Genomic DNA, 13,914 nt, shown 5'->3' on the forward strand with positions numbered 1-13,914 from the left:
GCAAATGCTATCCTTTCATTCTTCTTTATGGCTGAGTAATATTCCATTGTGTATATGTACCACATTAAGAAGAGGAAATTTAAACACACAAGGAAACACCTGGGGCAAGTGTGCACAGAGGAAAGATGACATGAGGACACAGGGAGAAGACAGTGTCTGTGAGCCAAGAAGAGAAGCCCCAGGAGAACCAAATCTGCCAATGCTCTGTTTTTGGACTTCCAGCCTCCAGAACCATGAGAAAATTAATTTCTGTTGCTTAAGCTGCCTTGTCTGTGACAACTTTGTTTTGATGGCCCAAGAAAGATAATATGAAGATTATGGAGGTCAAGATGTCAGAATAGATGGATGACAACAAGCACCCAACTCAACCTCAGCCCCTACTTCTTAGTTATATAACCCCTGAATGACATGGCCTTACATACTTTCTTTATATTCCTTTTAAACTTAATCACCTGCCTGCAAGGAAGGAATTATCACCATTTTCAAATGAGGCTCAGACTTCAAATGAAGTCATTTTCCTCAGGCTAGGCTAGGAGATATGGTATCTCAGTCCTCAGGCCAACTCTGCAGTGGCAGGAGTGTTGTCTAGAGATCTACCTTGTGGTCCTTTCTTCCTCTTGTTTAATTTTGGAAGATCTGCCAGAAAAATATCCCTGGTGGGTTACAGGACAGACCTCTCAGGAGGAACAATGTGACATTGTTAGAGTGAGCCCTCATCCCATGATACACTTTATCTGTCCACAGCTCAGGGAGGCCAGTCGGATGCTGACACTGTCCACTCAGCACTCAGAGAGTGGATAGCACTCTGTGCACATGTCAGAGGACCATTCACATACCTCCCTGTCCCCATTTTAAATTTTTATTCTTTTCAGATCGTTGACCATGTGACCCACTTTGGATCCATGCAGAAGTAGGACTAAGGTCTTCTCTCCATCCACACAAGTGAGCCCCTCCCTCAGGGCACCTCTGAACAGACAGCCAATGCAGCGACCGTCCACGTGTGCTTGGTGTCAGTGTAAAACTGGTCTTTGCTCTGGAAATTGTCACAGGAGTTTCCCATGAGCCCATAGATGTGGTAGAGGGAGAGACAGGAGGAACAGGTGCCATGGGAGTTTGGGCCACCTGCCAGGCATTTACCTGTGCCCTCTGACCTCTTGACCTTTCCCATGAATGATGGACGCTGCTGTGCACAACCTGTGTCAGGGTTTGGCCACTCAGCACCTGGACTGTGATGTTCAGCTCAAGTCACAGGCCCTTGGTGTCCCGTAGTCAGGCATTCAGATTCCACAGGGCCTAGAAACAGCCAGGAGTTACTTTCCTAATGGGGAGTAGATTCTGCAGGAGGAGGCATAGATTTTCTCCAAGACCTGCAGTTCTCCACTGCAAATCTCCTAAAGAGCTTGTAAGAGGCTCCATTTAAAAAGAAATGTGATCCTGGCACAGTGGCTCACGCCTGTAATCCCAGGGGCTCAGGAGGCTGAGGGGGGAGGATCATAGGTTCAAAGCCAGCCTCAGCAAAAGCAAGGTGCTAAGTGAGACCCTGTCTCTGAATAAAATACCAAATAGGGCTGGGGATCTGGCTCAGTGGCTCCCGAGTTCAATCCCCAGTACCCTCCCCTCCCCCAAAAAAGAAAAGAAATGTGAAACAGAGACACTCTAATTAAATTCTAAAATGCACTCCCTCAGGAGTTATTTAGAAGAATGCACAACTGTAATCCTAGTGACTGGGGAGGCTGATGCAGGAGGATCACAAGATTGAGGCCAGACTGGGCAATTTAGGGAGATGCTATCCAAAATTTAAAAATTAAAAAGGACTGGGGTGAAACTCAGTGTTCGAACACCCTGGGTTGAATCCCCAGTACAGAAAGAAAGAGAGAGAGAGAGAGAGAGAGAGAGAAAGAAAGAAAGAAAATGTCTTATATTTCTAACTGGACACAATACCTTTATTTATTTATTTATTTTTATGTGGTGATGAGGATCGAAGCTAGTGCTTCACACATGCTAGACAAGTGCTTTACCACTACCACAACCCTTCCAATAGGAAGATTTTGGTGGAGAGTGCTGTGGTTAAATTCTGGTGTAATTCTATTCTGAGTCAAATAATTTGTCCTCTTTACAGTTTGTGAATATCTCCTATATGGTCTGTTATTTACTGTCTCTACCCTGATATGTAATATATCAGCATTTATCAACACCTGATTTGACTTCTTCTGAACCAATCTAGGGATTAGTCAAGTCTGATTTCCTCTTACAGGAAGAAAGGCTTTTGCCCCATTGTATTTGTGTAACCAAGTTACAAGATTAAAAAAAAAAATCTATTGCAATGGACTTATCCATTGCATAAGTAAATAAATAAACTGTGAGCTACTCTAGAAGAAGAAAGTATTGGAATGTAGAATTTATTTGTTTGTTTGCAGAGATATGAACCACCTTAATTCTTATTTAATTTTTTTTTTTGAACCCAGGGTCTTGTGCATGCTGAGCATATGTTCTGTCACTGAACTACATTCCCAGTGCTCACTTGATTTCTTATATAAATTTTGGGGCTAATGCCAATTTCAGACAGCAAAGAACCAATTTTTAAAGCTGTTTAAAATCTACTAATGTGCCAGGCCCAGTGGCACGTGCCTATAATTCCAGGAGCTCAGGAGGCTGAGGCAGGAGGATCACAAGTTCAAAGCCAGACACAACAACTTAGCAAGACCTTGTCTCAAAAAGAAAAAGAAATAAAAGCGGGTAGGTGGCTGGAGATGTTGCTCAGTGATAAAGCACCCGCTGGGTTCAACCCCTGGTACCCACCCCCTGCAAAAAATCTACTAATGTGATTTGCCAAGTTAAGGAGAAATGGATTAGAAGAGAAGAGGGAAGAGAAAAGAGGAAGAGGAAGAGAGAGAAGTGAAAAAAAATAGGATCAAAAGAAAATTGGAGACGGAGATAAAGGAAGTAGAGAGAAACTGAATGAGCAATTGAGGTGGAAACTAAAGATCAACCTCTCTTTTCTGGATGTTGACCTTGAAAAAGACTCTACAAACAAACAAACTACTCTCCAATGTCCCTCATATTCATAGATGTAACATTTCTTAACAAAATTGAATCCAGTAAGGATACGACCTCATGGCCATTTGGAGATTATCCCAGGCACTCAAAATTGATTTAACTTTAGGGAATCAACCAATGTTAATTTACCATATTAACAAAGTACAAAAGAAAGACTAGGGACTGGGGTTGTGGTAGAGCACTCACCTAGCACGAGCGAGGCGCTGGGTTCAATCCTTAATATATATATATATATATATATATATAGAGAGAGAGAGAGAGAGAGAGAGAGAGAGAATCACATGGTCTTTCAAAAGACTATGTGATTATCTCAATATAAGCAGAAAAAGCATTTGACTAAATTCAAATTAATTTCTGATAAAACAAAAACTCTCAACAAAAAGGAATTCACTTAATGAAAAATATCTACAGAGACCCCACAGATGGCACCATACTGGATGGTGTGAAATGGGAAGCTTTCTAATACAGTCAGGAGCATGGCTCTTGTCCAGTTGTGTTTGGACCATTTACAGTTCTCATCAGTGCAGTACTTACCAGGGCAAAAAGCCAAGGAGAAAATGTAAAAGCATCCAGATTAGAAAGGAAAGAGTAGACGTTTCTTTCTTTTCAAACATGACAGAAAATCCTGCAAAATTGTTTTAAAAAAAACTATTCAAATTGATAGGTGTAGTGAGGTAGCAGAATACAAGATCAGTATACAAGAATCAATGTGTTTCTACACTAGTAACAAATAACCAGAAAGTTTAAAAGCAATATTATATCATGAATACAATATCATTACAAGTAAGACAAGACCTTAACTCATCATATTATACAATACAGGTTGAATGTCCCTTATAAAATGCTTTCAGATTTTGCAATTTTTTTAGATTTTTAAATATTTGCTTACACTTTGCCAATTGAGCATCTCCAATTAGAAAATCAGATTTCGAAATGCCCCAACAATTGAAATTTGAAAAGCTAGTGTTCAAAAAGTTTCAGACTCTGAAGCATTTCTGATGTCAGATTTTCAGATTATAAATTCTCCACCTTTATCATTAAAAAAAAAATGAAATGTGGGCTGGGATTGTGGCTCAGTGGTAGAGCGCTCGCCTAGCATGGGCAGGACCCGTGTTCGATTCTCAGCACCACATAAAAATAAAAGCATTGTGTTGTGTCCATCTATACCTAAAAAATAAATATTTTTTTAAAAAAGATTCTCTCTCTCTCTCCTTTCTCCTCTTTCACTTAAAAAAATTATAAAAAATAAATGAAATGTACAGGGATAAATCTCATTTTAAAAATATGTCCAAAACCTGGGTACTGAAAACTGCAAAACACTGATGAAAAGCTGAGAGGAATTATACTTGGGAGGATTATACCTTGCTCATGGTGTTACGGAACTGAGGCCTTCCAAGAAACTGAGGCAGCGTGAAGACCCCCCCTTTAACCCCGATTCTTGTAATCAAGAGTGAAAGATCTCAGACATGTTGCTCAGAGTAACAGGCATGAGTTATGGAAGGGATAGAAAAAGGGAAAGGGGACACTCTCAAGGGAGAGAGTGTCCTCTTAGAGAGGAGAGGGACAAGGTGCCTCCAGTTTTATGGGGGACCCATAGAGTCCTGCCCATGTTCACCTCAAGTGTCTGACATCAAGATGACATCAGACTTTCAAGTCCCCATTGCCATAACAACTCTAGGTCACCTTGGCCCAGGCTGACCAGTTCTAATTGGATTCTTAATCATGAATCTTACAGATTTCATGATTAAGAGGAATTATCCTTATCTCCCTGAATCTGGGGATCTGGTCTGTGGAAAGGGTCACAAAAATCTCCCCCTTCAGTGTAACTTGGGTTCCTCTTCTGGACATTTTTTCAGGCCTGCGTTTCTCCAGCAGATAGCAGGTAGCTTGCTGAGGAATGTGACATAGCCTGTCCACTTAGGCAGGACTGCAGGGAAATTGCTTCTGGGAAAAGAAAGCATGTGGGGGTCAGCAGAGTGGGCCCAATTTACAGAACTATTCCCTGAGGTTGGTGCCTACAGACAGTGTTCGTGCCCTGACACAGTTGTTAGTATCAATTTTCAAAATATATTGGCCAGTGATGATTGAATTGGGAAAGAATAATAGAACTTATTTTCCCCCTTCGTCAGTTCCGGGTGACAGAGTTTCCTGTTGCTGGGGCTTCTGTTCTGATGTTTTGTTCTCTCTCCTCAGGCTCCAAACAGAAGCCCGTGTCCCTGTGAGGTCCTCGTCCTCCCCAGGAGACCTGGGCCAGTCTCTGCTCCTGTCTTCCCTCCTACTCCCAGGGAATCATCTCTTTACCTGCCAGCAGAAGCCCCTGCCAGGGGACATGTCCTCTGTGGGGAGAGGCTGAGGGGGCTCCATGGTCTCTGCTGCCTGCTCTGTCCTCCCTGTGTGGAAAAGAACCACTATCCACCGTCCTCCTCATCTGTCTGTCCCCTAACACTGAGATGCCAATAGTCCCCAAATTGGTCTATAGATTTGATGCAATCCCTATCCATGCGCCAGGAGCCTTTAAAAGTAAAGAAAGAAATTGACAAGCTAATTATAACATTCTCCTGGCAATACAAAGGACCAAGACAACTCTGAAATAACAAATAATTTGGAAGACTAAATTATGTCACTTCAAGACTTATTACAAAGCTATAATAATCAAGAGAGTGTGACACTGGTATAAAAATTATCAAAAGGATCAATGGAACAGAATAGAGTCCACAAGTAGATCCACATGTGGCTAAGCCCCCCTCTCCGGTCATCACTAGGAGGCCCCATTCTAACCCCCAAAGTCATCTGTGTGACCCCCTTTGCTGGAAGCTCATTTACCTTCCCAGAGCGACTGGGAATACTGCAAAGATGGACATATGCAAATAGGTTTTTTCTGTGTCACAGAGAAAATCAGCCACCATTAGGGACCCCAGGGGTCCCCTGTGTGGTGTTCACAGTCCCAAGGCCATGGCACAGCAGAGGTCAGGTCAGGTTGAGCCAGGGTTTCTCTCAGGGGACAAGATCCCCATCAGCCTTGCTTCTTCAAGTGTGGTCTGGGGTCTGGGGTACTGACACTTGAAGAGGCAACACTGAAAGGGGAGGTGCCGGGTCGTGCCCTAGCGGGGTCCAGGGAGTCCTGAAGGATGAGTGGCGTCGGCGAAAAGATGAGACAGGAGTCGTTCCGTTGGAGCAATCTCCAGAGAGAGAGTGAATGCAGCTTTCTCTGGGTCATCTTTTATTACAATTTTTCTCATCATTATAGATTCAGAATACGTCATTGATTATATAATTTAAAACTCTGCCAAGACATGACATTTCCTTAACCATGATTGGGGGTACAAAAAAATGTAACATTGATTTACATTTTTCCAGGATATGACCTTCAGTTATGTAATTATTAAAAGTACAGAATCATTAATAAAATACGTCACTAATTTACATTTTTCAGATTTTCCCAAGATTTACTATTTTTCCCAAGATATGCTATTTTCTTATTAACTAATGCCAAACTACATAACCAGACTCTAAGTCTCCTAACCAATCATTAACCTAAAGTACACTTGTACTTTATTTCTAATCTAAAATTCCCATCTAAAAAAGTCCCCTTAAATCTTATACTTAAAACATCCTAAAGTTTATAAATCATTCTTAAAACATATCAGAAACCTATACAACTACAAACTTAAGAATTTCTAAACTTAAGAATCTAAATAAAATAATATTTCTAACATTATTCTAAAACTGTGTCTTATAAAGCTGTTTTAATTAATTCCTAAATTTATTCTCATAAAACTGGTTGAGCTGCTTTCTCAAAGAGTTTCTTTGTTTCTCAGTCAAGGTGCACTAGTTCTCATATCTTTATAATCTTTCTCAATAGAAAGTAAATTCTAAACATCAATCCACTTTCCACCAATATTAACTATGCTCATCATATATCCCTATGTAAAAAGTAAGAAAGGGTTTATAAAAAGAGAAGAATATATCTTTATATGTTTTAACTTTCCTAAGTGTATAATATAACTTTCCTTGATCAAAAATGAGACTACATGTGGTGAACTTTGTGAAATAAGCATAATGATTAGATTTTCTAAGAGGCCGGAAATATGGGCTTGGGTTCTAGTTGATATAATCAATGTGGTGCCTAAAATTCTCATGACCTTTCAGAGGATGATTGTTGTCCGTTATCAGATTTGTCCTCAATGTACTGAGATAGAAGAACAGCCTTCTGCTTTGTCCTTGATATGCTGAGGGGTAGTAGAACAGCCTCCAAGAACTACCTGTTATGTTCTAGCCATCTGAAATTTAATTTGTTTGGCATTTAACATACTCATGCCTCCTGTCAGAAACATAAGCATGAAAATGCAAAGTCCCAATTACATAAAAAAGGGTCTCATGGTTTCAGTTTCCCACCAACCAGCGTGGCTTTGCCAGCATTCATCCTCACTGTGACCCTGTCAAGACAGTGGGAGAGCGGCTTTGCCAGCACTTTTTCTCACTGTGACCCTGTCAAGACAGTGAGTGGGGGATCGCCTTCACCAGGGAGGGGACAGAGAGGCTTCCTAGACAGAGTCCCACCCCCAGCCCATGTGACCCTGGGAAGTGCTCCTGCCCTGGGAGGAGGCTCAGCCAGAGAGGACAGCAGAGCTGAGTGGCCTGAGCAGCCTGCTTGGGAACAGGTCTGGAAACCCGGTTCTTTGCCACACAGGGAGGACAGAGCAGGCAGCAGAGACCATGGAGCCCCCCTCAGCCTCTCCCCACAGAGGACATGTCCCCTGGCAGGGGCTTCTGCTGGCAGGTAAAGAGATGATTCCCTGGGAGTAGGAGGGAAGACAGGAGCAGAGACTGGCCCAGGTCTCCTGGGGAGGACGAGGACCTCACAGGGACACGGGCTTCTGTTTGGAGCCTGAGGAGAGAGAACAAAACATCAGAACAGAAGCCCCAGCAACAGGAAACTCTGTCACCCGGAACTGACGAAGGGGGAAAATAAGTTCTATTATTCTTTCCCAATTCAATCATCACTGGCCAATATATTTTGAAAATTGATACTAACAACTGTGTCAGGGCACGAACACTGTCTGTAGGCACCAACCTCAGAGACTGGCAGACACCTGGACACTCAGGGCTGGGATACTGCTTAGGTGTCTGAGCCTGTTCCAGGCACCAGGGCCACAACAAAATCAGATTAGTTCCCGTGTCATGGAGTCTCCTTCCAGTGGGCAGGAAGACAGGCCAGCAAAGAGATGGAGGAGGGGCTGAAAAGAGGCACACAGGGCAGAGAGCTGGGAAATGTCAAAAGGGAAGACCCAGGGTCTGCAAGGAGATGGTCAGGGGAGGCAGGTGCCCAGGACAGCCTGAGGGTGAGCAGGGATCTGCAGGCACTGAGGGGCCAGCCTTGCAGACACCCAGGAATACCATTCCAAAGGAAATGACAAGTTCAGGGGTGCTTAAGAAATGAGTCACACTGCTGACCTTGATACACACACACACACACACACTCTCACTCACTCCAGGTTCCGAGGCTGAGGGATGAAGACACCTGCTAAGGACCCAGAGCTCCATTTTCCCACCAAAAACTGATGGACTTCTCTCCCCTCAGTTCTGGTCTCACCTTTAACCTTCTGGAACCTGCCCACCACTGCCCAACTTGCTATTGAATCTGTGCCCTTCACTGCTGCCGAAGGGACCGATGTTCTTCTACTTGCCCACAATGTGTCAGAGAACGTCAAAGGCTACACCTGGTACAAAGGGGAAAGGGGCATTGACAGCCATCAAATCGCGATATACCTAACAGCCACTCAAGGAATTATCCCAGGGCCTGCCTACAGTGGTCGAGAGACGGTATACCCCAATGGATCTCTGCTGTTCCAGAAGGTCACCTTGGAGGACACAGGATTCTACACTCTGCAAACCATAAGTAGCGATCTTCAGGCTGAAAAAGCATCTGGACACATCTGTGTATATCGTGAATGACTCTCTATGGAAGCATCTGGACAGTTCTATGCATACTGTGAGTGGTTTTCTGTGACCCCTGGGGGTGGGCTGGGGTTGATTCCACTACACACACACACACACACACAAGACTGTCAGTTTGGGCCTACTTCTTCCTCTATGTTGTGTGCCTTTGCTGCGGTTTGAGCTTTTAGTGCAGGACACACACAGTGGAGACAAACTTCAATAGATTGGATTCCTCTCTCTGAATCCAGCCTGCAGACACTTGCTGCAGAGTGGACAGGCTGCCAGGTGACTCCGCAGGTGAAGCTCAATCTCAGTCCAGCCTCCCTGGCCTCTCCCCATGGACATGGCTCTGAGAAAGACTGAGTCAGTGCTGAGTTAATCCCCTGAGGGGCTGCCTGTGGCCCTCACAGAGAAGCATAGTTCTGGGAAGTTCCTGACCCAGGCCTCTCTATTCCAGGCTCCTGACTCCAGGTCCTGGGGGCCAGGACCTCCTGGACAGAGCTGATGAGGGGCAACCATTTACATCTTACAGAGTCCCAGGATTACTGGAGCTGATTACCAGCCAGGGCTCAGCCCCAAGAGCCACACCTGAGCAAAAGCAATGGCGAGTCTTCTCAGCCACTAGAAGACTGACCTAGGGGACTTAGGGGACGCTCTGGAGAGGTCAGCATCTCTAGGGGGATGAGCAGAAGCAAGAGGTTGCCCTGACAGTCTCTTTTGTAAGATCATGCACAGGAACCCTCTCTCTTGGAATCTCATAATAATAGATTTCATTTATTTGTGAAATAAATGAAATCTATTATTATTATTATCTATTTAAGTCAGGTGCTATGAATATTTTAAGGCCAACTCAAAGACAATCTGAAGTCAAATATCATTTATCCTACTTTATTGAGGGAAAACTTGGGCACAGGACTCAAGTCACTGAATTAGAGTCACATAGACCAAGACTGGCAGGTCAGAGTCATACCAGGTCTGGGTGCAGCCACAGCTCCACCCTCCCCTCCACACTTGAGCCCTTATTAGGTGGCCATGGACCCCAAGACCAGTCCTTGATCCTTTCTTGATCATTTCTTAGTAGGCCACCACAGCTTCATAGTATAAAGGAGAGAACTTTGCTTTCTCACTGCCTACTCTACACCCTGCACTCAGCACAAGGTCCAAATGTTACCAAACTTCAATAGCTGCTGGAGATAGGAATGAGCCAATGATCCACAATCCCTTCAAAGACTAGGATCGGGATGCAGATTCCTGACCATTGTATAAATTCCATGTTCCTCCCAGGGGCCAAGACCCAGGCCTTGAAGCTTTTGCTATTTTCTAGAGAAATATCCTTCCAATAAGTCAGACTCTTGGGTATTGATAATAATTTTCACATATGGAAAAAAATTTAGCTGCTCCTCAAATTTCTGTCCCATATCTGACAAACACATGTGGCCCATCAGGGCCAGATTTCCATCGGTTCATTCTTCTGTGTCTGAAAACATTCCCCTATATTTCAGGCAAGATCCAGAAGGTCCTCACCTGCCCTCCACTGTTGAGAGCCATCTGTGGACTAAACAGGCATGGAAGGCCACTGAGTAGGAAAATCTGGTATTTGGGAACTTCCAGGGGCAATCCAGCTGGTAAGATCACCCAGATATATGTGAGTCCTGTTCACTTCTGCCAGGTCCCACACAGCACCAGAGATGGGTACACCTGCTGTAGCCACACAGCCTCTCAGAGATGGATGTAGCATACCAAGATGCCAATCAACCTGTTGACTGCAAGACACCATGAAGCAAGACTCCAACCCTGAAACCTTATCCCTGCCTTTGATGTGCCCCCTTAAATAAATCATCAGAACCATTTTTCAATAGTTCTGTTCCAGCTCCTACAAGGACTAGAAGATCCTATCAGGCACTCTACTTTTAAAACCTATTTTTAAACTTTGCTTCTATTTCTTCACTTTACTTCAGAGTTTATTTTCTCAAGTGGCTTATTCTCCCCAAACAGGAAAAATTACCCTGGTGAGGCATTGGCAGCCCCACAATACTCTGCAATGAGAGAAGGGACATTAAAGACCAAGGACAGAGAACATGGTTCTGCTCCAAAGCCAGCCAGTGTTGCCTGCCTGCCCCCTCTCTCTTTCTAGAACATTCCTTGGAGTCTGCTCTATTTTTCATGGGTCAGCCACTATTCAAAGCCTAGGTAGAACTGCCCCCGCTCAAGGTCCTGTGGCCTTGGTATTTACCAGACTTCCAGACCTGTGCCTGGTGTCCCATGTGCTATTTCTCCTTTAACTCCTGGTCTCCATCATGACCCACCTCTAGGACAGCTTTGAAAAGGCTACGCAGGGGAGTCTGTGCAGTTGGAGGGACTCAGCACCACGACTCAAGGCCAGGTAGGCAGCCAGTCAGTGAGGATCAGGAGGTGCAGGGGCTCTGACTTCCTGTGCCAGGTCTGTCCATGACCAAATACTGCAACTAAAGTCACATGTCAGAAACTCTGTGCTTCTCCCAGACACAGCCCAGGCAGCCCCACATCCTCTGAGCCCTCAGATCCTCCTGCATCTGCCCAGGATACCCACTCCTGCCTGGTTCTTCAGGACTCAGGTTGGTGGGAGGTGAGAGGCCAGCTCAGGTGGAAAGACACCTTTGCAGGAACCAAAGGTACCACAGGGCAATCTTCTCTCTGTGGTCTGCAGAGCAGAGATGCCCAAACCCCACCTACATTATGTGACCTGTGTACAAAGATTATTTTCTTCCCATCAATTAAAATGGCTTTGTTTTCTTTGTCGATTTGTTCCACGGTTACATTGAAGAGAAGTGGTGAAACACAAGGGACGGCTTTGTCTTGTTCCTGGTCTTAGTGTCAAGACTCTCAGTATTTCCCCACTGAGTATTACGTGAGATTTTCACATGTGGCTTTTATTACATGAAGGTGATTTCCATCTCTTCCTAAGAGTGCCAGTCTTTTGTTCAAACCATGACTATTTCCCACTAAAGAGTTCCTTCATCGTGACATTCAATCCACAGGCCAGGAAGTCAAAGTCCTCTTAGGTGGAGAAATCCTTTAGATTGGAACTTCTCCAACTCTGCCATCATGAGACTATTCTGGGCCATCTTTGTTCTCGAACAGATTATTTTAGAAAAAGTAAATGCCATTGTATTTCATGTAAAACTTTCCTGGCCCCAGAGATGGATAGGGCTGCCAAACCGGATCTCCTCAAAATACACCCCAATTCAAATAAGGAACAGGACCTGAGAAAATCACAAAAAGGTCAAACAGGAGTTTATAGGAAAAAAAATCTACCTGATGATGAGGTTGCTGGGCACATGGACTGAGAAGAGGGTCCTGGTGCAGATTCTACAAAGATGTTCAGGGGTCCGGACATGAGTCACCCTGGTTGATCTGGGATCAGAAGGAGGGGCTGCCCTCTCCTTACAGATAATCACCTGAACAAAGACACTCAACCTCTGCAGAGGGTCAGGGCCACTGTCTGGCCAACCTTACACAGCTCACTGTGGGCACCAGAGCTGCCTGAGGTCTCTGAGCAAAGAGCCTGGCCCAGGCCCCAGGCCGCAGGCCCACTATCAGTGGGTCCTCTCCTCAGTTTACTCACAGAGTCTGTGACAAAGCCTTCCATCCTGGCCAGCAATGTCAGCATCACAGAAGAGGGCCCTGTGGCCATGACCTGCCTCTCAGGTGACACTGGAATCTCCATCACGTGGATCTTCAGTAACCAGACTCTGCAGCTCACAGACAGGATGCAGCTGTCCCGGACCACAGGACCCTCAGCATAGACCCCGTCAGACAGGAGGATGCCGGGGAGTACCAGTGTGAGGTCTCCAACCCCGCCAGTTCCACCAAGAGTGACCCTCTTAAACTAGCTGAGTGACCTTTATCCCCTGCTATGAATTAAATCAGAAATAAAAATGTTCTCCTTATAAAAATAATGGTTCTAACTCTCTTGCTTTATAAAACTATTGTGAATAGTCAGTACAATAAAATGGAAAATCCTATCAAGACCTGCACTGAGCTGGGTGTGGTGGTTGACACCTGTAACCCCAGCAGCTCAGGAGGCTGAGGCAGGAGGAATGAGTTCAAAACCAGCCTCAGCAATTTAGTGAGGCCCTAAGCAACTCAGTGAGACCCTGTCTCTAAATAAAAAAGACATTAAAAAGGGCTGAGGATGTGGCTCAGTGGTTGAGCACCTCTGGGTTCAATCCCTAGTACCAAAAAAAAAAAAAAAAAAAAAAAGGGGAGTGTCTTCACTCACTAAGATAGAGGGACCACAGGTAATCCACAGAGGGCCCAGCCTCAGTCCTCCCCAGGGCCCAGGGCTCTCCCTCTGGGATCTCTCTCCCCACAAGGGTTCTGGGAACTTGTACCCTTGAGCTCCAGTTGATATGAAGCTGCCTCTGACACTGTTTACTCCCCAGGCTTCAGATCCTCAACCACTTGGCCAGTGTGGTGACCTCCATGCCCTCCCTCCACACCTGTCACCAGGGAGCACATGACCACTTCAGTTTCTGTCGGGAGCATAGGAATGGGTCCTACCCCATTGAGATGGCTAAAGGGAGCTCAAGGGAAGGGAGAATATCACCAACTGGCCAGACTAGCGATATGAGCTGGGTTGAAAGGAGCTGCTGGATCAATAACTATGAAAATGGCGAAGAAACCACGCAGCACATGAACATAAGTTTCTAAGGCAGGATGGCTCAGCGACCCCAAGGGTCAGCTCCAGTGCTGGAAGGAGCAAGAGAGAGAGCACACCCAAAACAGTGTATTTATTGGGGAAAAGACATTCGAGAATGTCCCATCTAAATAAGGCGAGGGATTGGGTTTCGAAGGGTGCAGTCTTGCTTGGTGATGTCTTGTGGTCAGCAGAGTGACTGACATCTTGGAAAGCCACACCCACCTCAGGTGCTGTGT

The 13,914-nt window shown here is 45.0% G+C and overlaps 1 protein-coding gene across 2 annotated transcripts; it reads left to right on the top strand.

Moving 5' to 3' along the window:
- Positions 1 to 7,662: 7,662 nt before the first annotated feature.
- Positions 7,663 to 10,846, top strand: LOC114100934 (cell adhesion molecule CEACAM3-like). 2 transcript variants are annotated; one of them, XM_071604634.1, is made up of 3 exons: positions 7,663 to 7,837; positions 8,639 to 9,049; positions 10,500 to 10,846. In XM_071604634.1, exons 1-2 carry the CDS (start codon positions 7,774 to 7,776, stop codon positions 9,010 to 9,012), a joined length of 438 nt encoding a protein of 145 aa, XP_071460735.1. In that variant the 5' UTR covers positions 7,663 to 7,773; the 3' UTR covers positions 9,013 to 9,049; positions 10,500 to 10,846. The 2 variants fall into 2 exon arrangements, with proteins under 2 accessions (XP_071460735.1, XP_071460736.1); XM_071604635.1 differs by having other exon boundaries at positions 10,667 to 10,846.
- Positions 10,847 to 13,914: the final 3,068 nt, after the last annotated feature.

The sequence above is a fragment of the Marmota flaviventris genome, chromosome 18, assembly GCF_047511675.1.
Source record: "Marmota flaviventris isolate mMarFla1 chromosome 18, mMarFla1.hap1, whole genome shotgun sequence".
Classification (NCBI taxonomy): domain Eukaryota; kingdom Metazoa; phylum Chordata; class Mammalia; order Rodentia; family Sciuridae; genus Marmota; species Marmota flaviventris.